The 26,191-nt window shown below is 34.2% G+C and overlaps 1 protein-coding gene and 1 long non-coding RNA gene across 2 annotated transcripts; one reads left to right on the forward strand and one right to left on the reverse strand.

Annotated features, from left to right (window-relative positions):
* Nucleotides 1-2,528: 2,528 nt before the first annotated feature.
* LOC145589519 (uncharacterized) lies at nt 2,529-4,818 on the reverse strand. The gene is made up of 3 exons (XR_014101703.1): nt 4,552-4,818; nt 2,693-3,052; nt 2,529-2,577 (listed from the first exon to the last, which is right to left on the reverse strand). It is a non-coding gene; the product is annotated as an uncharacterized LOC145589519 (long non-coding RNA).
* A 35-nt stretch (nt 4,819-4,853) lies between these two features.
* LOC145589518 (SNARE-interacting protein KEULE-like) lies at nt 4,854-26,191 on the forward strand. Its single transcript, XM_081646120.1, has 23 exons — nt 4,854-4,988; nt 5,067-5,157; nt 5,794-5,864; nt 6,525-6,583; nt 7,549-7,630; nt 11,794-11,872; nt 13,709-13,759; nt 13,911-14,007; nt 14,100-14,132; nt 17,435-17,560; nt 17,632-17,823; nt 17,911-17,994; nt 18,104-18,202; nt 18,275-18,351; nt 19,209-19,305; nt 22,242-22,367; nt 22,456-22,551; nt 23,695-23,811; nt 23,903-23,980; nt 24,401-24,600; nt 25,236-25,323; nt 25,406-25,495; nt 25,691-26,191. The coding sequence occupies exons 3-23, from the start codon at nt 5,795-5,797 to the stop codon at nt 25,739-25,741; spliced, it is 1,992 nt and encodes a 663-aa protein (XP_081502246.1). The 5' UTR covers nt 4,854-4,988; nt 5,067-5,157; nt 5,794; the 3' UTR covers nt 25,742-26,191.

Raw genomic sequence — 26,191 nt, forward strand, 5'->3', positions numbered from 1 at the left:
TTTTCAAGTTTGCCAATTTTAACCGTTTTAATTAACAGAGTGTCACTTTAATAATTAATTATAATCTTGGGCGGTACCACGTGGAAGAAAGTATATATTTGGGTACCATATGAAAAAACCAAAATTTTAGGGTTTGTTTGGCATCGTTTTCAGTTTTCAGTTTTTTGTTTTTTCAAAACTGAAAACTGATTTCAGTTTTTGATTCTTTGTTTTTAAAAACTGTTTTCATTTTTCAGTTTTGAGTTTACAATCAACTCTCAAAATACTACCACATCATTTATAGCTTTAATCAACTCTTATATATACTACCTATAATTATTATTTATTATTTTTTTTAAATTTTTTTAATAGCTGCATATTTATTTTCACAAAAAAAAAATATACATATATTTCAATAATAAATTTATTGATCGAATAAGGTTGTAACAAAATTTAAAGGAACAACTACGGAAATAAAAAAAGTAACAATAAAATAGTCAAATGCAATGTAATATTTATTTTTCGTTGAAGACTTTCATTATGAATTTTGTCTTTCCCACAATCGTGTTGCCAAACGATCTCGAAACTGAGCCATTCTTTGTAGTTCTTGTTGACTTACAGAAGGAGTCACTAGGTCCTCGGATCCATTATTGTTTCTTGCATCATCTTCTAGTTCGACATTTTCATCTGCATACTGTATAAACAAAGGATCTCCGTCCTTGCACATTTTGATGAAATTGTGGATAACACAGCACGACAAAATTATATATTTTTGTCGTTTCAAGTCATATGAAGGCATATCTCTGAGAATGGGAAATCTAGCTTTTAATACCCCAAAACATCTTTCAATAACATTTCGCAATGAAGAATGTGTATAATTAAATATTTCCTCAGGACCTTGTGGGCTCGTTGCTCCTCTATAATCACGCAAATGATATCGTTCTCCACGATACGGTGAAAGAAATCCTGGCATATTTGTATAGCCTGAGTCTACAAGATAATACTTTCTAGTAGGAGGCATCGGAAACTTGGTCTCTTCAACATTTGTAATTGTTTCCCAAAAAATTCTTGAATCATTTGCCGAACCTTCCCATCCAGCCATCACAAATGTAAATTTCATGTCAAATGAGCAAGCACACATTACATTCATCGTAGGCTTTTTTTCTTTTCCACGATAGGGAATTTGATCATCTTGTGGCACACGTGCTGATACATGAGTTCCATCAATAGCTCCTATGCAATTCTATAATAAATCGTTAAATTCAAACTACATACTTTAAGAATTAATACATAGATAATATGTATAAATTAAAAATTAATGACAAAAAATTATATTACCTTGAAAATCGGATAGTATCTTGGGTTATTTTTTATTTCAGGAGGTGTTTCGTCAAATGCCGGAGGAACAATCCAATGCTTCGATAATGATGCAATGGCATACAAAACCTTTCGAAAATGGCGGTGAGTAGATTCTAAGGAATGTTGAAATCTATCCGCTATAAGTCTGTGCCTCGAATTATGAGAAATAATAAGAAGAAACATTGCAACCTGTTCTTGAATTGATATAAATTTGGAATCTTTCAACTTTTCCCTTTTTTTCAATTCTTCACACAAGCTAATAAAGATCTCAGGAGTCATTCGAAGCATATCATAACATGTCATTGGATGACCGTTAAGCAATTCAAGGACATATTGGTGACCTGTTAACTTTGAAATTCTTTGCAAACGGGGTTTCTTTTTAAGGAACCCATTATTTTGTAAGTTAATATAAATTGTCAAAATTTGTTGAAAATCTTCCTCATCAGAATCCGATAAAATTTCTTCAATGTCGAAATCCATAACTGTCTGCATTTTTTACATATAAATGTTATGAGCAAGCAGATAGAATACTATCAGTATATATAAATGTTATAAGCAAGCATATAGAATAAGATCACCATTATTACTCTTATTAAATCAAACCCAAATACAAAATCCAAAAAAAAAAAAAAGCATACTTACGACAAGATCTAAATTGAGTTTAAACACTCAAACATGCATTATTGAAGGGAAAAATAATTTGTACTAATGAGATAATGCTTAAAGGTTGAGCACAAAATCTATCTTCCTATCATTTGGAAATCTAAGAAACATTTTCCTCCACAATGGATCATCATGTATTAGTTTAGTTGCCTTTGCAAATGAAGCTCCATCAATTCCCTCAAGAGCACTTAGTGCATCTACACATTCCATGAGCAAATCATGATCCTCCTTGGACTGATGCCCACCTTCATCATTGCCATTAAATTTTCTCTCGATAAGTTCAAGTTTTTTCTTGGAATTTTCACTCATTGTAACCAAGGCATCCGCCATTGCTACATTAACACTTTCCCTAAGTTTCTTACGATTGACATTAGGCTTGATTTTTTTTGTTTTTAGGACCCTCTTCACATTGTTTTCTTGAGTCACCCCCTTCTCCATCTATGTCATCTTCATCCTCACTCTCAGAAGGGCTTTTAGTAGAAGGATGTGAACTAGCACCAGTAGCGGTTGTATCCCCATAAATTGTGCATAATGCTTACATCCCTTCTTTCTAAAAGTTTTGGCAGACTTATGTTTCTGTAACATCCATACATTCACATCAAATATCACAAACATAAAATCTTATTAGTTTAAAAATGTCCCTACTTGATCCATAAAAGGATAGAATAAAAATAAACTTATTGACAATTACCTCATACAACTTTTTCCATACAACATCCTCAGCAGAAAGTTGAAAAGTCATAGCATTGTATCCCATTCCAGTTTCTTGTACTAGTTTACTAAATTCCTTCCACCTTTGTCTTAGTTGATTATATTTGTTCTTAAGTTGCTCTTGACTATAATCCTTTTTTGTCTTCTCCTTTAGTTTTTGCTTGATAAGCCTCCAAGCTTGCTTGGTTAGAGTGGTTGTTGGTCTATTTCCTTTTTTTACCTCCTCCTCTATCAAGCTTATAAGGTAAGATTCAATATTTTCATTCCATACTCCAACTACTCCAGTAGATTCAATCTCAACAACTTCATCTTCGCACTCATCATTTTTCAAATTTGACATCTATAAAGTAATTCACTATTAGACATAATAATCATCTAATTCAATGAAACAACCAATGTGCAGCAACTAGAAAAACAAGAGCACAACATATCCATTTGTCTCCCATTACCATTATGTTAAATATACAAACTTCATAAAGAACTGATTTTATATAAGCTACCTTGGCATATAACTCTAATAAACTATACCACAAATGAAACTCCTCCACTAAATAAGAAAGGGGTGTAAAATACAACAATCCACACTAGTACTCTAAGCAAAACACACTAAACTTCCGTGTCTACAAATTACTAAAGCTCCAAAATAGTAATAGCTTGCTAATACCAATTAACCTAATTTGATAAGCACAAATACATAATACCCTGCCAAAGTGTTAATTCCAGAAAAAAAATGACTCAGTGACTAGTTTATTTTAAGATTTAGAACAGATATGCTCTAAAGTGTAGGTTTCTGATTTCTAAGCCAAAAAGAAGGAATAAGCAAAAAAGACACGCAGATAGAAGATAGGGTGATGGATTCATAATACTCGATTCAACTAGGCTGAGATTGCCACTACATATTACAGCAAATTGACACAACACGTAAACTTATGTTATTAGTTGTTACATAGCTCTCATTCTTATTCAAATTCATACATACTATCCAAGTATAAAGTAAGTTTCTAGGAGCCAAGACTTGCCACAAGGTATTAAGAGCATAGAGTAGAAAAATGTTTGATAAAAAGAAATGATCTAACATGCTATCCATCCCAGATCACCCAAAACCATAGGTGGGGGGAAGGAACAACCGCTTACCGGCTGATTCAAGTACCTGTTGGTAATTCAGTACTAACAAAGTAACAATCGATATGCACATTCAAGCAATAAATTTCACAAAGCATAAAGTCAACCAACCATTAAAAACTATACAACATCAAAGCAAAACAGATTTATGATATCATTATTTCTCGTTATCCAAATTTACATACAACAAGGGTTAATTTCAATCTTTCTTGCTTAATCACAGCAAGATCCAACAAAACATTAAAATGCAAAGAAAACCCATTAAAATTAACCCCAAAACAAAACAAACCCACAAATTAAAACCCCTCAAATTAAAACCCCTCAAACCCACATTAGCCTAACCTGATCATTTTCACCATGATTGACGCACCCACATTGCGGACACTCCTCGAAATTATCAATAGGGAAATTAGCAGAAGCAATTCCAACAAAAAACTCAAGTTCATCATCATTCCTTCTCACTTCAACAATATTCAACCAAACGAAGAAAACCTTAACACTAACCCCAGTAAATTATATACAAATTAGACAAAGAACGATTAAAATTAAGAAAAATAACGAACAAAGATCACCAATTTTGATCAGAGAAATTGAATACAACGAAATTTTTAAGCAACAAAAGCATCAATAAATTTGTAAATTGAGAAAGAAAAACAGGGGAAAAACATTGTGATTATAAAGAAATTAAAAGAAAAGAGAGAGGAGAACGCTCTATACCTGTAATTGCTTGCTCCTTGAATCTTGAGAATTAAGGTTTGAGGAAGAAAGATGAGATACTATGTGAAGGAGATGAGTACTACGACGCTTTGATAGGGGAAAAAAAAAACAAAACCTCTAAAACTGCTTTGAGGTGTTTTAGGTTTATCGTTGTAATTTTTACAAAATAGCTGAAAAGTTATTTTTTAAGCTATTTTACCAAACACTGTTTTGTTTTATTTTGGGGGTAAAAAACAAAAAAACCAAAAACAGCAATGATGCCAAACATACCCTTAGTTATAACATATGAAAAATCCCAAAATAAAAAAAACACGAAGCACATAACTACGTCTGTTCTCCTCCACGCTCTTTCCCTCTAGTTTCCCATTAAATCGGACTCCAAGTTTGAATTGAGGCGACTTCTAATTTTTCTATTCTTCATTGAAGCTGCTTCTGAGGTAAGAGGTTTCATTTTGTGATAATTGAACATCAATTTTGCAATCTAGGGTTAAGCGAAATTTTAATTGTCAGTTTAGTCTATTTAGGGTTCTTCTCAAGTGGATTTTTGAACTGTTGGTAATCGAAGCTAGGCGTTGAGGTCGAATTGGCATTGATTTCATCTTCCAGGTATGTATTTGATTCGATTAGAGCAATACCAGTGTATAATATGAAGAAAAAGGTTTTTAATTTGAGTTTCAATCTGTTGAAGTTGGTATTGATTTGAATTGTGTAGTTAATCATTTGTGTAAAAGTTATTGACCTGGGTATGGAACCTGAATAGCATTTGATTATGTATATGGTAGTGTTGAAAGTGTTGAAATTAGTTTTGAATTTGAATTTCAATCAGTAAAAATAGGTATGTTAGTTCTAGAAACACAGTAGATCACGATCTCCCAGATGTCGCTGCAGAGCGCCTCATATGGTGCCCCCTTATCCCTCTTCAAACAGATGTGTTCGAGGAACATAGAATTGTTTTACCTTCACAATCAACAAATGACGTTACTAACGGCCGTAACTCCAACTTCGTAAAGCCTTTTCTGTTATTCATGTAAATGAATGTACAAAATAATATTATATGAATATATTGTGCATCCCAATGCAAATGATAACCAAAATGCCACCTGATTTACACCATTTTGTTTCTCAGGCTGATTAAGTGGGGTGCAGCCAGTTCATAATGAGCGATTTTATTGCTAGATAAGAAAATTATGTGAATTTTTGAGCCTAATTTGATAATTGATTTATATTTGCCTTTATTTTTAGGATGTCGATGTCGGATTCAGATAGTTCACATACTGGCGATCATAAGTACTTTCGGCAAATTACTCGTGATCGTAAGTCTCTTGTCTACTGTTACACCCGAGCTGATGATTTGTGATATTTTTAAGGTTTAAGGCAATCTAATGAACTAGTGTAAATATGTTGAATAGGAATCTACTTGTCGAATTACATCTGAACTTAGAAAATAACTGATATTTTGGTATTTAAATACTAAATTATTGTTAGATTTTGTGGGATGGTTAACCAGCTGTCACTTTTATAGGAATGGTGAGTCTATTTCAATAAAAAAAAAGGCAGGGAGTATCAAAAGCTTATTTTGGATTAGCAATGATTGATGAGTTAAAAATTTGTACTAGTTTTTAGAATGGTATCTGCACAAAGACTCCATAAAGGTTGAGACGACCGTCGTTATTTAGGTTATGATATCTTTGATGGAGGGAACTAACTAACAGATTTTGTATCAGCTTTTGAGTTACTATTCAATTTAATATGTCCTAGTTACTATTACAGCAGTGAATAATTTAATTTATTTAGTTTTCCCTCCTTGTATCTCATTGTAGACCACATTCAAATAGAAATAGAAAGATGATCAACTAGTCTATCATGCAAATGAAAAAGAAAAAGGTCAATTTCAAATAAACACGGTTTTATTATCTGTTATTCGTCAAACTTAATTGAAGTTCCCTTCCATTTTTGTGTTATGTTTGAATCAGGGTTGCTTCATGAAATGCTTGGATCAACAAAGAAGGGGGACTCTCGGTCAACTTGGAAGGTATATTTGGATTACATTTGGTGTTGATGGCTCCTTTTCCTCTTTTTTATTTGATGATATAGCTCAAAAATTCTGAAATAGAAAATTAAGTTGTCCATTTAGTTGAGGAGACTGCAGTATATATGGTCTCCGCAAAAATTCTGTTAGTTTGTTGTTTTGTATTTATCTCTATCCCTATCATTCGGGTGACTTATGGTAGGCGTTTTATGCTAGGATGCACGGACTCGGGTACGGGTGTCGGACTCGGGTATGGGTCTAAGTGTCAGACTCGGAAAATTCTAAAATTAAGGATCCGGGGACACGCTTTTAAAGAGTCCAAATTTTGGATTTGGACTCGGAGACACGGAAATGCAAAAAAAAAAAAATACTATAATAATAAAAAAAATAGTTAATTATTCAATGATTTTTTAATTTTATTTTAAATTTTTTGTTTAGTTCTGTACCCGACAGGAAAAAAAACAAAGTAAGAAAGAAAAGTCAAAGTACATTTATTGTTCAGATTAAAGTAAAGATAAAAGAAAAGGGAAAAAAGAAAAGGTAAACTTGGTAAAGAGGAGTTAGAGGACACGTTATTATCCCCACCTACTCCCACCTCCACAATTAAAAAAAAAAAAAAAGAAAACAGAAATTGCAACTTGAAAACGTCGAAGAATTAGAACAACCCAGCCTCCCGTCACCGGCTAAGAAAACCGGCAACTTCTTGGTGCTGCCTGTTCGTCTTTCCCTTCCGATCAAAAGCCCTAAGATTTCGACTCTTGTTTTGGTGAATCCGACCTTCTATTTTAGATCTAGGGTTTATGACTGACGAGTCCACTTTTTCTCCCAAGCGTCCGACCCGGATTCCGTGTCCGCACCCGGGTCGCGTCGCGTCGACACCGGTACGGTGGGGTGGTTGGCCGAGTCCGAGCTTCGCAGGTTTTATGTGATCATAATTCATATCTGTCTGACCTGTGCACCTTATTTAGGTTCTCATCATGGACAGATTAACGGTTAAGATAATGTCTTATGCTTGCAAAATGGCTGACATCACTGAAGCGGGAGTCTCATGTAAGTAAATAAAACCCACTTATTCCTCTGAATTTTGGACCTATATAGCTAACCAAGCTCATGATGTTATTTGTGACCTTATGGAAACAGAAAACAAGGTGCTTACAGCAGTTAATTCATAGTGCTGTTACTATCTTGTTCCCGTTAAATTTCTTGCTATCTTTAGTTTATTTTTAACATTTTGTAGCTGTGCTGATTCAAGGGTTTTTATAGTATTATTCCTTGAATTCTCTAGTGTCTGTGAGTCTCTCTGGAATCTTGTGCAAGGCCTGAAATAAAGTATGCCCTCAATTTTATGCCTTGTTGTTTATAGCTTTTAGTGAGAGTTGATGTTGTTGATAGAATAGTTTAGGGAGGTGGGGGTATCATGTCTTTAATATTTGAAGACCATTTTGGAAATGAGAGCTAGATTTTTTTTGAGAATGCCTACCTTCTGCTTGTACACCTTCAGTTATGCCGAAGCTGCATCATAATTCATTGTAAGGGACTATGATTGGGGTCTAGGGGCTGTTTAGTTAGCCTGATAGTGGTAATTGTCTGGGGGCTTTGGGTTACTAGAGTAGATAAAAGGTAGTTTCAATTAGGAATACTCAAGCTAAAAATCAATCCATCATAGAATTGAGGGATTTATATCATGTGGAGGATGTCAGGAATAATTGTCTTATAATGGAGGAAAATGATGTTTACAAAATTGACTTGAATAACAAGACTTGCATTCTTGGGAGCGGAAATTGTCATTTATGGGACTCTAGACCTAAATCGTGCTTTCATTTGTTTATAATGTCATTGTGTTTATAATATCATCTTGTTTATAAGGGTATCTTATTTTTAGTTGAAATTGTTTAAACTTTAAACTAAAATGTATTGTGCTTAAGAAGGTGATGATGTCATGGACTCATGTTAAGATGATTGTTTTTGTTCTATAAGGTTAAAATGTAAATGACTTCTTATACATGTTTGTAATTATATTAGATTAAATAATGAAATGGGTGCCCTATAAAAGTCTTTGATTTTTTTTTGCCCTTCTATTGATGGATAGTTTTATGAGATTCAAATACTTGTGCACAATGGATACGTTTTTTTTTTTTTTAACTCGCTAGGAAATTTTATTAATGTTATCTGTTAATAACTTTTGCAAGTAGGCCCTGCATCATCGTGTTGGGATTGAGGCTTTGTTGTTGTTGTTAGGCCCCACATCTCCACTTATCATAATTAACTCCCCTTAAATTTTTTAACTTTTCCTTTTCTCTGTAACTCCAATATCCTCCATCAAAATTATTTAACTTTTACTAAGAACCCACCATCATTGGAAGTTTAAGCAATCGTTAGCTTTTAGTGCTATTCAAATAAAGATTTTTTAATCACTTAATCGGTAGTCGATTTTCAAAAATAATAATTTTTAGTTCAAAGCTCGATAATTAGTTGGTAATTACTCACAAAATTTCGTATCTTTAAAGTGTGAACACTAGATTCTCGTAGAAAAAAATGAGGCTAGTTATGTGAGCGAATTATTGTGGTGGTTGCCGATTAGATTGGTAATATGTATTGCGATCTACAAATGGTTGGATTTTTATAGATATATGACCTACAGATCTTTAGAATTAGGGTTTTATAAAATTAGGGCTTTTCAATTGGGGGAAATAGCTTCTTAAAGACCGGGAAAGGTGTAATTGGAAAAAGAATTGATGGTTCCTTACAATTTTGACTCAGTTCTACTCTATACTTTCTCTCGCTTTTGAACCTGAGTGGCTAGGCGTTGCGCTGGCTTGTGGTGTGCGCTTTTACTTGGCTTTTGGAATGTGTTGCCCCTAACAAGATCTAGGTGTTTGACCTCGCCGTTATTGAGGATGTGCTTTTTAAACTAAACGAACTAGATATTAGATAAAGTTGAGATGGTGATCAGTTTGTTTGTAGAAGTGAAATTACTTTCCACAGACAAAAGTGGTGCACATATGCAAAGTGAAGTAGATTAAATTGAAAAGGAAATTATGCCTCTTTTAAGCTCTCATAGTAATGATGCCACATAGATAAATGAAAACTATGATACTCATATTTGGATTTGGGTGTCGTGTCCGACATGGTGATGGACCCTCTAGATTTAATAAATTTCATATAAGGCCACTCTATATTTGGTTGTTGTGTCATTCGACACGCTCTAGAAATGTGAAAAAACTACCTCTTTTTCTTTTGGTTGCAACATTTTGAAGTTTGCACTTATCACGTTCTTGTATTTGATCTTTTTTGTTGTATTATATGTTAGGTAACATATATTCATGTGGATCTTGTTAGATTTGTATAGATATATATTTTCATAATATCAAATTTTTATATATTTTTAAATATCTATAATTAGAGATATAAAGAGTTTAAGTAATGCGTTGTCAAACATGAAGGTCAAAATGCTGCAATAAAAGAGAACGGAGGAATTATGTGAAATGAATCAAATAATTCATGATGTAAGTTGGTTTTCCAATTTCGAATGATTACCCATAACGGCAAAACCTTGTTCTTGGCAAAGTTTTTAGATAGTGTATGTGGAGATTGATAGTAAAAGAGACTCGACAAAAATAGAATAAAGTAGAGGTGAATAGGACAAAAGAAGGGACCTAAACAGATAACGAGTAAGAACATAAAAAAAAGGAAAGAGTAAAAAAGATTGATCTGTAACGTTATGAGATAGAGACTTATATTAAGAATATATACAATGTAAGTGATCAAGAAATTACATGGATTGAATAGGATTCGATGTTTAGGCAAAGTTGTTGTCAATGATAAACAAATCTAATCTCTTTCACCAGATAAGAAGAAATAAAGAGGGATGGAAGAAGAGCCATCCATAGTAGATTTTCATAGATTAAGAATTTGTTATATAGTTGTAGATTATTGCTATGCTTACTAGGGGCCTTATGAATATTACTTAAACTAGTTTGAAACATTAAAGCTGCATTTCAACTCGAAAACTAAAATGAGCTTGAACTTTGATTTCGAACTGCATTGACCACCTATGGTTTTATTTAATTTACTTATTTTTCTTCAAAAATTATTATATAGAACATTTACAAGATTACGTTGTGTCAAAATAAGATTACTTTGATTTAGAACTGCATTGACCACCTATGGTTTAAAGTTTGATTGACGATAAACTTGCCATTTTATTGCTTTTGTGTCTTTTGTCGAATATATGGATTTATTATTCAAAAGGATGGAGATGTTGCTCATAGGATCACAATGGGTTGGTTGAAGTGGAAGAGTGGAAGAGTGCAACGAGTTTTTTTATGTGATCCCGGCATGCCCCATAGATTATAGAGGAAATTCTATGACAATAAAGCCTGCTTTGTTGTTATATGCTAGAGAATGTTGGCCGTAAAGCATTGCCATGTCCATAAGATGAATGTGGCGGAGTTGCGTATGTTGCGATGGATGTGTGGCCATACAAGAAAGGATCGATTAAGGAATGAGGTAATTAGGAAGAAAGTAGAGGTTACATTGATTGAATACAAGATGAGGGAAAATTGGTTAAGATGGTTTGGCCATGTAAGGGGACCAAGTGATGCTCCGGTAAGGAGGCTTGAAGAATGGCAAAATGTTGGGGTTGCAAGAGGTAGGGGAAAACCTAAGAAAACTTGGAAGAAGGTGATTAAGAGTGACATGAGTGCTTTGGGGATTGAGGAAAATCTGATGCTAGATAGGGTGGTGTGGAGGGAGAAAATTCACGTCAACGACGTGTCATGATTATATATATATATATATATATATATATATATATATATATATATATATATATACTTTTTAAAATTTATCTTAGTATTTACCATTATTATTTTTCTCCCATTAGTGTTTTATGAACAATATTGATTTCCTTTGCTAAAGTTTTCTCAAACCTTTATCGTTTTTGCGCTCCAACATTTTAACCATTCCTTCAAAAGTTTTTTGGATTTTTTTCTTGGTTCTCTTTTAAAAATCCCTAAATTTTTCTTGGATGCTCTTTCTTTTCTCACCTTTTTTTTTCAAACTCTTTCATTTGATTATCTTGTTATGTACCTTTCTTTATATCGCAGGGTTCCTTATGACGATTCATGTTAGCCTACCTCAAATCATTTTGGCACTAAGGCTTTGTTGTTGTTGTTTAATTATTTAATTATTTATTTTATTTGCTGAAACAGTGGTGGAAGACATATATAAAAGAAGGCAGCCATTACCCACAATGGATGCTATATATTTTATCCAGCCATCTAAGGAGAAGTAATGTTTCTGCTCTTTCATTACTGTTGTCTGTCATGTTGCTAATTTTTAAATTATGTATGTTCTATTCTTCTGTAATAGACTGGAAAGTCAGAATATAGAAATGAGGAAAATGAGAACTGGGGAACAATGCTTGTTTTCCTCTTAACGGCTCTATGGCTCTCTTTATATGCATATTCCAGCTTACTTCCCTCTCTCAGTCTCACCTCTGACAAACTCACTGACTTTTCCTCCAAACTACTTATAACCAACTGATATTGCCCACACCAATAGGTACCCCTCTCCCTTGGCTACAATGGCAGTCTATTACATCTTTCTACTTTTGTTGATTTCTATATATGTTTATGGCTAGCTTATTACTGCAGTGACCTTCACTGATCAGTGGCACTATATACAGGCATTTTCTGACTTCCTCCAGGCTCTTAACTATGACAATCCCCCTGAACAATATTGTCAGGCACTATGTACAGGCTCCAAGTTAACTCTAACGAACTAATATTGTCAGACCAATAGTACCCCTACCCCTTGGCTAGTCTATTACATCTTTTTGTTGTTTTCTATATATGTTCATGGCCAGTTTCTTATTGCAGTGGCTGTTAGTGAGCAAAAAACCTTAGTTTATGTTTGCCATGCCATCAGTGTAACTGCAAATTTTGAATATTCTCATACTTCTTTGTCCTTATTCCATGAGGTGATGACTTTTGACAATTAGTTTAAATGTCATATTTGACATTATAAATCATAGTACTCTAAAGCTAGAGCTGGACACTGAACTAATAAATAAGAAAACGTTGTTCCTGTGGACTTGGGTACAAAGAGAATCAGAAAGAAAAAGGCCAAGAGTCCATGCAGGATGAGCTAAAGTATTAGAATTTAGGGGAGAAGTGTATGTCAATGATGCTGTTTTTGGCTTCAATAACCAGTGCAGTCTTGGTGGTTAGTTTGTGCATAAGGTCCCGAACACCTTACTTTTCAGCGGTGATGCTTAGTCAGGACCATCACATGATGTGTGTTTTCGTTTTTCTGTCTTATTCTTGGCCCCATTTTTTCGAAGCCGTATATTGTGTTTCTTGCTTTTAAGAAAGAGGTCACAAATCTAGATGAATGCTTGAGGCTAGCTGTTTTGCTATATGATTATTGGATAACATGCAAAAGTGCTTTCTCTTCACAGTTTGGAACTGATATATGTTTCTGTAGAATTCTCTCTTGTTAATGGAGTTTAAGAACATATTTTGTTTTTTGGAATACAATGGACTGAATCAATTTGGCTTGCCCAAACTTCTGTTGGTTGCATTCAGATAATTATGTTAAGCTTGGGTATGGATCAAAAAACATTGTAACTGAAGATGGGGATAGCATTAATAGGTGTTCATATTAAGTTGTGGACTCAGGGATTTAAATTTAAACACATAGTATATGTAATTTAAATATGATTAATGTTTATTGTAAGAAAGAACCTTTCCCCATAAAAAGGCCTCTTACTGAAATAATTCGAAGGGAATGATAAGCAAAGACAGTAATATGCAGTATTAGAAAAATAATGGTGCTTTTGAAATTAGTTGTTAAACATAGTGGCACACATGACATAAGTATATATCAGTGACATTTTTGAAAAATGAGACGCAAATGTGTTTTATCTCACCAACAAAAAAAATAAAAATAAAAAGAAAAAGAGAAAACCCTTGGGTGTTAATTTGCATTTTTTCTTATCATTCTTTGCCCCCTTTTCTCCCTGATGCTATAAGTTCTTTCATTATATTGTGTGTTAACACTTTATAAAATAGAGTGGCATGTACATTCTTAACTTTTCCCTTTTATTTTTCCGATAATTTTCAGTGTTATCATGTTTTTGTCTGATATGGCCGGGAAAAAGCCTTTATACAAGAAGTAAGTTCCAATTCTTTTATAAATGTCATCTTTATAAACACTTCTTTTGTTCTTTGTTTTATTGTGAACCTTGAACATAAAAAATGTGATTTAGGTTTCTTTATTTTATCCATCTAATTTACTTTTTTGTTCCTTCTTTTTTTGGGACTAGAGCTTTTGTTTTCTTTAGTTCACCTATTACTAGAGAATTGGTTGGTCTTATCAAGAAGGATGCTACAGTTTTGCCTCGAATAGGAGCATTGAGTGAGGTTGTTTTTTTTGTTTTTGGGTATTGTATTGATTTTATTGGTTCTTGATTTACCTAAAAGATGTATAACTGCTTTTTTGTTATCAATTGCAGATGAATCTGGAGTATTTTGCTTTTGATAGACAGGTAAATAATGTTGATTCCTTATTTACTTGTTTTTGTTTCTGCTATATTTGTTACCGATACCTACATTAATCAGACAATTTTGATTAAATTTGATCTCTCTCTATCCCTCCATCTTACACTATTTATATAGGCCAAGGCAGCCCTTTTTTGGGCCATCTTATAAGATTGTTTGACTTCTTGTTCACTTATTTGTATCTTAGCATATGGTTTTTAATATAATACTCCGCAGTATCTTTCTTCTTGCTAATAATTTGTGATAAATGTGATAAATACTTTTATCTGTCTTCTTTAAAATCAGTTGGAATTGTAGTGACTAAGGACATGTTCTCTCAACCTTGATTTTGTTGAACTTATATTATTTTTTTGTTGAACTAAAATTGTTTGTACTGAATTGATTTTTTTTTTTTTTTTTTTTTTTTTTTTTTTTTTTTTTTTTTTTATTGAACTTAAATTATATGTACTCAATTTAAAATAGTTTTACTTATCTTAGATTATTGTAATCATAGTTATAGAATTTGCGATTTAAATCTTAGAAAATTATGATTTTACAATTAATGTATGGCCTTATGATTCGATTTACTTTTCTACCTAGTTTTTTCATATTTCTCTTAACCTAGCGAAAACCTTACAAGTTTAAAAAATGCCTATAAAGTTATTTGTATACATATAATTTGTCAATTATTGGCTTCACAACTATAATATAATATAATATAAACGCATTTAATGAAATTTGAGTATGACATCTTGATTATGCATGTTCGATTGATTTTACGATTCAATTTTGAAAACTGTTTTTGATTCATAGTTGAGTCTTGTTTATGATGACTTTGATTGTTAGTTTGTTACTGATTCTTTTTTATATATGTTATTTTTTTCTTTTTTCTTTTTATTTTTCTTTTTTTTTTTTTACATTGGAAAAAGCATTATATTAATCATAAAACAAGTTACACACTAAAACATTAGGGGTAGGACCATACAATCTTTTTTTATTGGGGAACCAAATGCCTTCGGAGGAACAAGATGCTCCTCTTTTAGATCCACTCATCTTGCAAAATAAGGAGTTAGTAATATTTCAGGGAGTTTTCTTTGACAAACAATTTTCCTTCGAACTTTGGAGCGGTGGGAGGAGGCATATATCTTTGATGTCTTAGAGGAGCACGTTTTGGGATTCGTAGTAGAGTTCAACTGCATGATGACGCATGAGTGACTATACCTATAGTCGGATCTTCTTGCGTCAAGATTGGAGAATTTTTTCACGCCTATCATGCCCTTCAAAAGAGGGGTGACTTATTCTATGGTGTAGAAACTTGAGTTTCAACACTATCCTTCTTCTTTGGATGATCAAGTACTTGAATGCTAATAAAATTCTTCCGGGAAGAACAATAGTAGAGTAGTGTTCATCCCTTGGAAACCGCCCCATACATTGTCGGGGGGAGATGCAAATAGGATTCAGTTTGTTTTCGATTTGAAAACTGATGACTTGGTGTGCAAGATTTGGTTTTTTTTTTTTTTTTCTCCTCTCTTTCTCTTTCTTTTCTGAAGTTGACTTCAAAATAGAAATGTTATCAATAATGTTGGGCCTTTCATCTTGATCGGAGGGGTCGACCTTACCTTCCAAATCCAAAGATTCTTTTCTTTGGATTCATCTTTTACACCAATACATCTACGTACATACCCATTTTCATGACAATCTCCTTCTTTCCTTTTCCCCTTCTTTCCTTCCTACCTTTCCTTTTTTTTTTTTTTTTCCTTCCTTCCCAAATTGAACAAAGTCTGTAAACCTCTCATCCTCTGTTGTAACCATAAGTGCATCATCAACAAAATTTTGAGACCAGCCTAATCTAGACGTCACCTCCTTGAGTTTTTGTTGAAACTCTTTGTTGTTGGGATCAATCCTAATTGCTTGCGAAAGATCCATGAAAGCTAATTCAAGTTTGTTTAGCTCTAAAGTTGCTACCGCTCTTCTAAAGTAAGCTTTCACATTTGAGTTATCGTCACAAAACACCACCTAGCACAATTGACCAACCTTGTCAAATTTCCTCTCTTTGACATAACATGCCCCCAAGTTCATATTAAGAGACACAACAAGGCTCGAAAAAACTGATTTATCATCATCATTACAAACCAGAACAAAGGACAAGATCTTGAGTGCAAGAGTATTTTGCAATGGCTAAAACCATATTACTCTGCTTGTACAATAAGTTACCCTCATCTTTTAAACTCCTAACAAATTTCAGAATACCAAAAGGATTCCCCAATTCCCAACTATTTTCTCTAACCTATGAGAAGAGAAATCCTCCTCTTCAAACTGAGCAAAACACGAATCCCCCCCTAATTCGTCAAACACATCCATAGTACTTGAAATAAGAACAGAAAAACAAAGAACAACACTGGTAGCTAGATATTTAATGCCATAAAGAGCAAATAATATGCTTCCATAAAATGAACAAAATAAGGGAACACAAGTCCACAAACCTTGAACTAAAGAAATTAACAACACTGAACGCTTCCCACGAGGTTAACAAGCCAAAGAATCTTCTCTAATTGACCAAACAAAAGAAGATACTTGCCGGCGAAACGAGGTTGAAGCTTAATGGAGGTGGAGATTTTTGGTGTAAGGTCGACTTGGTTCTGCTTCCTTTTCACCGCCGGTGGAACCGCAAGAGACTTAAAGAGGTGGGGAGCTCGATTACGACAAGGGACGAGAATCTGAATCAGGGAAGATTCACCACAAAATAAAGGAAAATTATGGGGATGCTTGTCGGAGAACCAGTCGCGACGCCGGAACTCCGACGAGACCCTAGGTTTCCGGCAGTAGCTTTGTTTTGGAGGAGGAGAAAGAACAGAGAGTTTGGAGGAGAGGGAAAAAGTTTGTATTTGGTGTATCCTCTTTTTATTTATATATGTTCTTAAAGGTTACTAAATTGAACTTATTTTTACTGGCTCTACTTATTATTTAATTGAATATTATTTGAATAAGGTGAGGAAAAGAAAGCCAAATTTTTACTGATTATTATTTGAACTCATAGTTATTTTAGTTGAACTTAATATTATGTCCCCATGTAGGAGGTTTGTTAAGGCTAAGTTACAGTTATCCCGAAGAGCAAAGAATTTATTTGTATTCTTGTGGCTATGTGTCTGATAGGTAGCTTACTGCAACATAGGTTCAAAATTCCTATACTGTTGTTTTCGAACACACTAGCTCTTATTTGTTTTGACTGTTCTTCTATTTATGGATGTTGTCCCCTATTTTTGTCTCGTTTATTTAATAAAGCCTAATTATAGTTTGTAAAATTGTCTAGGGTTTTGTCACTGATAATGGAATGGCTATGGAGGAGCTCTTTGGAAATGACGAGAATCACCGTAAAGCTGACGCATGTTTAAGTATAATGGCTGCTCGAGCTGCTACAGCGTTTGCTTCTATGAGGGTATATATATCATCCTATCAATGATTTAGGATATGTTAAAAGGTTTTTAGCTCACTTTGTGTTGCCTTTAGGAGCTTCCTTTTGTTCGCTACCGTGCTGCTAAATCTCTTGATACCAACACAATGACCACCTATCGTGATTTAGTTCCTACAAAGCTAGCTGCTGGAATCTGGAATCATCTGACAAAATATAAGACAAGCATTGCTAACTTTCCCCAGACAGAAACTTGTGAGTTGCTTGTTCTAGATCGATCTGTTGATCAGGTATACAAGTTTGTTGCTTGATTTTATGCTAGATCCAATAATTGTTACTCTTTACCTGTTGAGTATATTTGCCACTCTATTTTTCAGATTGCTCCTGTCATACATGAGTGGACTTATGATGCCATGTGCCATGACCTTCTGTTTTTGGAAGGGAATAAGTATGTTTATGAGGTGTGTTGTAGGTATCAAATGTTCATCCCTGTTTTTTAATTCTGCATTTTTTCTTCTACTTTATTGTTTTCATATTTATATTTATATATCTAAAGAGTAAACTGTTCAGGTTCCAAGCAAAACTGGAGGGCCTCCAGAGAAAAAGGAGGTCCTTTTGGAGGAGCATGATCCTATCTGGTGTGAGCTTCGACATCTACATATAGCTGATGTGCGTGCTATCCTTAATTTATTGTTCGATTAAGATGTGTGAATATATTTTGATCTTAATCTGTGGTGTCAGGCTAGCGAACGACTACACGAGAAAATGACCAACTTTGTATCAAAGAACAAAGCCGCGCAAATCCATCATAGTTCAAGGTTAGCTGTTGATCTTATGCCAGTGAGTCAAAAGAACAATTGCCTTCCTCAGCTGTTATTTTGTGAGATATTTATGCTAGCTTTCAAGTGGAAAGTCTCTTATAGTGGAAACATGCTTTCTTTGAGGGATGGGAGAAAGATTATTCATGTGGATGCGTAGGACTGTGCTGTTTGTGATTGTAATTTGATTCTGATCTCCGAATTTTGGAAATTAGGTGCAACTTTTTGGCATTTTGACACACTTTGTTTGGATAGCAAGATCGATAGGAAAGGGGAGGGTGGAGTTCATTTTCCCTCCAATTCTCTTCAATTTTGGGGAGATGGTGTTTAAATAGATTCTTCCCTTTCCCTCCCCTTCTTTTCCCTACCTTCTCCAAACAAGGAAAACTTGTTACCCTCCCTTTCCCTTCCCTTCCCTTCCTTTCTCTCCATTTTCTATGATCCAAAAAAAGTTTCAAGTGAAAGTGGATTCAAAAAGCACAATTTTGAGCTTGTGTAGTAAAAAATATATATATGTTTTTGAATCTTTGTTGTTTATTTTTATGACTTTCTAATTGAAATTTCACAGTTGTGCCATTGACTATTTTTTTGTATCTCTTTGGATACCGCTAGGCTTTGAAGTTCACCATAATGATAGGGAAGTGAGGGGTGAAAAATAGATATTGATTTGACCTTGAACATTGTTATATCTGTTGGCTCATATTATGAACATATAAGCTTACATCTATTTTAAACTACTTCGGGTTGGGCAAAGCTGCATTTGGATATATAAGTAATCGTTGAGCTGCTTTTAGTCTTTTACTAAGACTTTTTTTTTTCAATGTGCATCTTACCCTTGAGCTTGAATTATTTTTCAGAGAAAGTGGTGAATTGTCGACACGTGAGTTGCAAAGGATGGTTCAAGCTTTGCCCCAATATAGTGAACAAATTGACAAGCTTTCTCTGCATGTTGAGGTTAGTTTCCAGATGGGCAAGCACCAAGCTTTTTGTGGCTGCTTTTATGATCGCCTTTATAATTGTTGTTCTGGAGCTGGTATCCGTTTCATGAACAATTGCCTTGAAAATGTTCATTTGGTTTGTTTATTCCCTATTGATGGAGTTGGTGTCCGTTTCATGAGAATGGCCTTGAAAATGTTCATTTCTTTTGTTTCATTCCTTATTGATGAAGTATCAGAACTTGTGCGACTTAGACCTAGTATAAAATAAAAAAGCACGTTTGTTGCAAAGCATTGATGGAAATTTTGTTTCAGGGAAAATATGAATTAGATTATTTGCCTCAAGCTTTCTCATGGGATGTTTCATTGGCTTCTTAGCCTATTATTTAGAGGTTCATATGCGTGATTGGAGTATGCTCATTGTATAGTTTTGTTCACGGTCTATTTCTGCTGATTTCCCAAATGAAATTTCTTTGTTTTCTGGAATACTAATGTAATAATCTAGTATTCTGATCTGTAAGTTGAAGAACAAACAACAAGATTAAAGGTGAAAGCTAGAGGTGTTTGATTAATAATAACCAAAATTCAAACGGATAGCTTGAGGCTATCAATCTCTTGCCTAGTAGCTGAAGGCTACTAATCTCATCTCCTAAAAGTAATTCTTACAAATTCTCATAATAGCTTACTACTGAGTTACAATCTCTGTATCTATATACTCAAGCAACTACAAGACAAGAATACCCTAGCATCAATTAACTTTTGTCTCTATTATATCAGACTTGCAATATTCTTGTGGGTTGTGTCACCTCCCCTTTGTGTATCATTAAGTAACTTTGTCCTCTGCCGAGTCTGCCCTGCTTTCCGTTGTCCCCTCTGGTGACTTCTGTTTGTCTCCCTCCTTTTGTACATGCGCCCCTCCTCCCTTCCTTCTTCAAAGTGGTGGTGCAAGTATTGGGTTCTTCACTGCCTTGTGCTCATGGGCTTTATTGTATTTGTTTGATTCCCAACCAGAGGTAGTGTTACATGCTTTACTCTACAACAACACCAAAGCCTTAGTCCCAAAATGTTTGGGGTTGGCTAACATGAATTGCCATAAGGATTTATACGATATAAAGAAAAGGGCATTACAAAATAAACAATTGAAAGAGTATGGAAAAAGATAAGTAAAGTGAGTTAACGAAAGAACATTTAAGAATAATTGAGGAAGTTATAAAAGCGAACGAACAAGAAAGTTTTAAAAGAGTTGTTAAAACGTTGGAGTAAAAGAATAAATAAATTAAAAAAAGGTTTCAGAAAATTTTAGCAAAAAAAAAAAAAAAAAAAAAAAAAAAAAAAAAATCAGTTCAACATTAGTGCGCTAAAAAATAAATTTTTCTTTCGCTTGGCGAAAAGCTGCCTTTGCCTTACTCTTAGCTTCCTTATACGTTGCAAAGGTTTCATTGCTTTCCGTTTTTTGCTTAATTACTGCTTTTTCCTCTTCATTTCCCCCCCTTAATTCCCCTAAGACCTCTTTGTCCATTCTCAAGAAACGGTTCTTCATTTGTAACCAAGTCATGTCTGGATCCGCCTCTCCACCCTAATCCGCCTCCTGGATTACTTTTTCTGTAAAAACCTTATCATTTTCATCCCTTAGAGTCCACCATCTTATCCTTGGCTCCTCTTGTCTTCCTTCTTTCTTCGCCTTCTCTTTCAAACGAATAGTAATAACTCTGCCACAGTTACGACTTAATTTAGTGCATTAACAAATGCTTTGGCTGACTTTTATTCTCCTATTTAAACTTTTTCTAACTAAACAATAAAGCTTCATGTATCATTTGTACTTCATGCTGCACTTCTGATACATGGAAATCATGGGAAGGTCACAGCCAACCTGTGGTGTCATTGCCCAGTTTGTTTGCAATCACAATAATAAAGCTGTAGTGTCACACACTAACGCCTCCATGAACCATGTGTTACTTCTCCACTCTTTCATTTATGGCATCACAGCCATGAGCAATAGTCCAAGTGATGCTTTCCTGCAAACAACAGCAAGACCACATGAATTGTGACTTTGCAATGCATCCATTACCAAGTCTATCTTCTTGTTTAATGCTCCTCTGCCCCCAAATAAAAGTCCCATTTGCCTTTTCCACAAGTTTTTCAGAAAGTGAATAAAATTATAAGATAATGGGGTTTGGTTGATAAAAGGTGAGTATAAAAAAACAAGATAGTGGCGTTTGGTTGATCAAAAGTGAATAAAAAAGGAATATAGTGGGGTTTGGTTGATTATAAGTGAAATGGAACTTTTATTTAGGGACAAGAGTTCTGGGTGAAATGAGATTATTATTTGGGTACGGAGGGAATATGTTTTTATTCATCAAGGATAGGTTGGAGGTGACATTGCAGATGGGGCTATTATAAGTTCTAGTTCCTCTTTGATAGGCTCTTTTAGCATGGCGATGCAAACTTTATTCTTGTTTATAGAACCAGATCTATGGTAGTGGAAATCTTTTGCATTTTTTTTTAAATATTCCTCTCTAAATTCAGAAAACTAGTTAGTTGTGGCATAATCAGAGCTCTGACAATGTATCTTAGTTTAGACCATTACACTATCTGAGAACTGCTATGGTATGGAAATTAATGCAAAACTGAAGTTTATGTACATTGTCAAATCGTAAAAATGTTAAAATTTTCCATTATATTTCCTTTGTTCTTTTTCTGTCGCAACATTTATCTCCTTTGCAAGTTTCATCTTTCATGTCAATTTCGATTTTGACATCCAATATGACATTCTTGCCATTGGTCCAATGGTCTCTCTCCCGTTAACATAATCCTATGGTTCAAGTGGTCCATCCCCATCCTCCATTTTTTTTTAAATTTTTTTCGCCCAACTATATGTTGTAATAGATAGAGAATGGAGATAATTGTAATTTTTTTTCTCCATGGTGCTTATGATAACTCAATTTGGTCCTACAGATTGCTGGAAAAATAAACCGTATCATAAGAGAGCAAAAACTTAGGGAGGTTGGAAAACTGGAACAGGATCTTGTCTTTGGTGATGCTGGAACTAAAGAAGTTATCAAATTTTTAAGCATGCATGCGGTAGGGACTGTGTGGTCTGAATTATGCAACTTTTCTCTAATATGAAGTTTATAATACTTTTCTGACAATGTAGAAGCCCCTTTGACAGGATTTGAGCCGTGAAAATAAGTTGCGATTATTGATGGTTTATGCGGCTATTTACCCTGAGAAATTTGAGGGTGACAAAGGTTCACAGTTGATGCAGGTAAGTGTTTGTATTAATGCTGCAAAAAAATATACTGGGTGTGTTCTGTTAAATTTATATATTCTCTCTCTGCCGTTCATTTTCTTTTGTTTTCCTGTTATGAGTTTCCAAGTGCTTTTAAAGAATATAAATATTTATAGCTATAGAAAGCCTTGAATAAGTTTGAGTTCCCTCTTCTTCTAGTCACAGTCTAGTCCAATCAAGGGTGATAAAAGGGTTCAGAATTATGCAGTTAAGTGTTTGTGTTGGAGCTGGAAACTTCTTAAGGGTGCGTTTAGTCAAAAATATGTCTTCCATATTCTTTAGTTTCCTGTTATCAATTTCCAAGTGTTCTCTTAAAGAGTGAAAATATTCAAAAGCAATCATATTTCTGGACGATATTTTAAAATCCCCCTTTTCCTATAGTCACACACCCTCCACTGTCACTGCTGTCCAAGCACGTTCACGGTTCACCTCCTCTCCCTAGCCATGCCATTTCCTGTGTGACATTTTTCACCCCCAGTTGTTTGATGGTCATGGTAGACTGTTTTGGATTTCTATGTAAAGTAGAGGGTGAGTGTTCTGGAAAGCATTTACCCTAGGTTGAAAAATCGGAAAACTTCTGGGTACTTAATCCTATTATTAATTACGAAAAATGAGAGAACTTTTTTGGGAGGATTTTTTACATCGTTGCCTCTATATTTTCTCCACAATTGAATGTATGCTAAATTTTCTTTCTGAAAGTTGTTTCAATGAAAGTTACACGTTGTGTGATACTGATTAGCAATTTAGCATAAAGTTTTCTCTTCCTTTGTGTCTGTTTAGGGGTAGGTGAAGGGTGGGTATAAGTTTATATGACTTGCAATGCACTTGCAGATGTGTTATATTTATAAATCTCTACGGCTGTTTCATCTCTTATTTGTCACGAGAGGATCCTTTGTCAATTTGTCACAATTTTGCCTTTTATTTTTGCTGGATAGAGGGGTGTATGTGTGCTACTTGCCTGACAAGTGAGAAAAGAGGGGAAAAATAAGGGGAAGTAGGTTAAGTTTTTATCATATTGGTGCAAAAATGTTTTCACTGTTTCAAGTCTTCTACATTTTAAAATTAGATTTTTACTTTCAGTTTTAGTTAACTATATTACTTGGTTCTTGATTTATTCAGCTAGCAGGGTTATTATCAGATGATACAAATGCAGTTAATAACATGAAACTGCTTGGCACACATCCTGAAACAAAGAAAAGCTCTATAGGAGCTTTTGCGTTAAAATTTGATAATAAGGTGTGCCATTTTCTTAAAAATTTCTTTGTTCTTACTATGTCTTGTTCTGACTGCATCTTCTCCCCCTCCCATAAATTTTTTTTGTAATCAGAAAAAACATGGAGTCAGAAAGGAACGTGTTGGAGAAGAAACAGCATGGCAATTATCTCGATTTTATCCAATGGTTGAGGTATGCATAATGTGTCATGTACCATGTAGAAGAAAGACTGCTTCGTTAATTCATGACTTTGGTGATTTGTTTATGAAATCGTTAAGGTGCTTTGAACATTGAAGATTGCTCATGATCTCGTTTGAAACCAGGAGAAAGGATTTGTGTTCTGATTTATTCATTTTAGCTTGTTCCGTTTTACCCTGTGTTTTTTTTCCTTATTATTTATTATTATTATTACTTTATTTTAATTTTTGGGTTTCTTGAGTTTGTGGGGGCACTTGTCATCGTATTCAAGGTACGTTGTTACCTTAGATGACATGTCATGGTGGTTTTAGTTATTGAATGTTTGTATCATTGTGGCAATTTACTTATTTTACCTATAAAATGTGTATATATTCTGATTACAGTAAGGGAGCTTGACCCAATAAATCTTTCCAGGAACTTGTTGAAAAACTCAGTAAAGGTGAGCTTCCTAAGAATGAGTACCCATGTATGAATGACCCAAGTCCTACATTTCATGGTGCTACACATCCTGCTGCGATACAATATACTGAGACCCCAGTTGCACACTCCATGAGGTCAAGACGTACCCCAACATGGGCTTCTCGACCTCGTAATTCTGATGATGGTTATTCGAGGTAACACTTGGTATTTTCTATTGAATAGTAGATTACTGTAGTTGGCCACTTGTTAATATTTTTTCATGCTTTTGGGCAATGGAGTATTATTATTTTATTGAACAAGTCAAATCCTCTAATGGTTGTCTGGCTATTCTAGTCTCTGCTAGAGGTCAGACTATTAAATGCAGTTTTTCGTTATTTCCTTATACGTTCATATACATTTCCATTCCCTGTCTACTTTTGTCATGTTTGGATAGCTATTGTAGGAGGAAATGGAGGGGAGGGAAGAAGAGAGAGAAGAAAGGGAGGTGAGGGTAGGGAAGAGTGAGCTTTCATTTACCTTTAAAATGTTTCCAACAATGGAAGTGTTTGATTCATTTGATTTAATAATAGGGAAAGAATATGGATATCTTTAATACCTCCCTGATTCAGATTAAACCTGGGAAAGATGAATCCCTCGCTATCTCTTCTCTCCCTTTCCCTCCATATTACTCTATCCGAAATTAGTGTATGTTAACTCTCTTCCAATTACCTATTATGTGGCTGACTCTATTGCAAATTAAGGGTGGCTCAATTCATATTTTCCTTGTACTTTCGAGTGTTGTGTTCTTTTGAAATTTATAATTTAAATTTGATTTTCTTTTTGTGTTTAGTGATTCAATTCTCAGACACGCTTCTAGTGATTTTAAGATGGGCAGGCGTATCTTTGTATTTATTGTGGGTGGTGCTACTAGGTCGGAGGTAAGTGAAGTTTGGTGCATTTATGCTATTGCAATTCTTTTAGTGGTTTTGATTTGTAGCTGAAAATCTATGGTTCTTACAGCTGCGAGCTTGCCACAAGCTTACGACAAAGTTGAACAGGGAAGTCATTTTGGGCTCCTCTAGTGTTGATGATCCTCCACAATTTATCACGGTAAGAACTCATGGCTTCATTTTTAATTGTTATTTTTATTTCTCAAGTCTGGTACTTGATGGGTTAGCACTTCTTTATTTCTCGTGGTGCATCAGCTTGTCTATTTGTCAATTCAACTTAGCACTTCTTTGTTTCTCGTGGTGCATCACTTGTCTATTTGTCAATTCAACTTATCACTTATGGTTTTTTGTGCAGAAATTGAAGCTGCTTTCAAGCGAACTTTCGTTGGATGACCTTGAGATATAAAGGTTTTGCATGAAACTGTTCGTCCTGATCATTCATATTCTTTACCTACTGTGTAAATTGTGTGCCATTAGTTCCTGAATTCTATTTCTCATCGTAAAATGTATCATATGATTCATATCAATACTTACCGTTATTAAAGAAAAAAAATGTGGTTTTGATTCCAGAAGAATTGCAGCTATCTTGCTGTGTTGTGTGGATCAAGCGAGATCTCTCTATCAATAATTTTGTACTACCGAGTGATGTATTGAAATTTCAGTTGCATCAGTCAATTCTATGTATGTAGTTTATATGTAACTACACGGTACACCATTTTTTATGCGGCGTACCTGCACCATCTTGTGAATCTTGTCCTTTGTTGTACATTGTTGCTGATTGTAACTTGTAAGTGTGTGTGTGTGTATATATATATATATATATATATATAAATATATATATTTATTTTTATTTTTA

The sequence above is a fragment of the Chenopodium album genome, chromosome 17 (genome assembly GCF_948465745.1).
Source record: "Chenopodium album chromosome 17, dcCheAlbu1.1, whole genome shotgun sequence".
Classification (NCBI taxonomy): Eukaryota; Viridiplantae; Streptophyta; class Magnoliopsida; order Caryophyllales; family Amaranthaceae; genus Chenopodium; species Chenopodium album.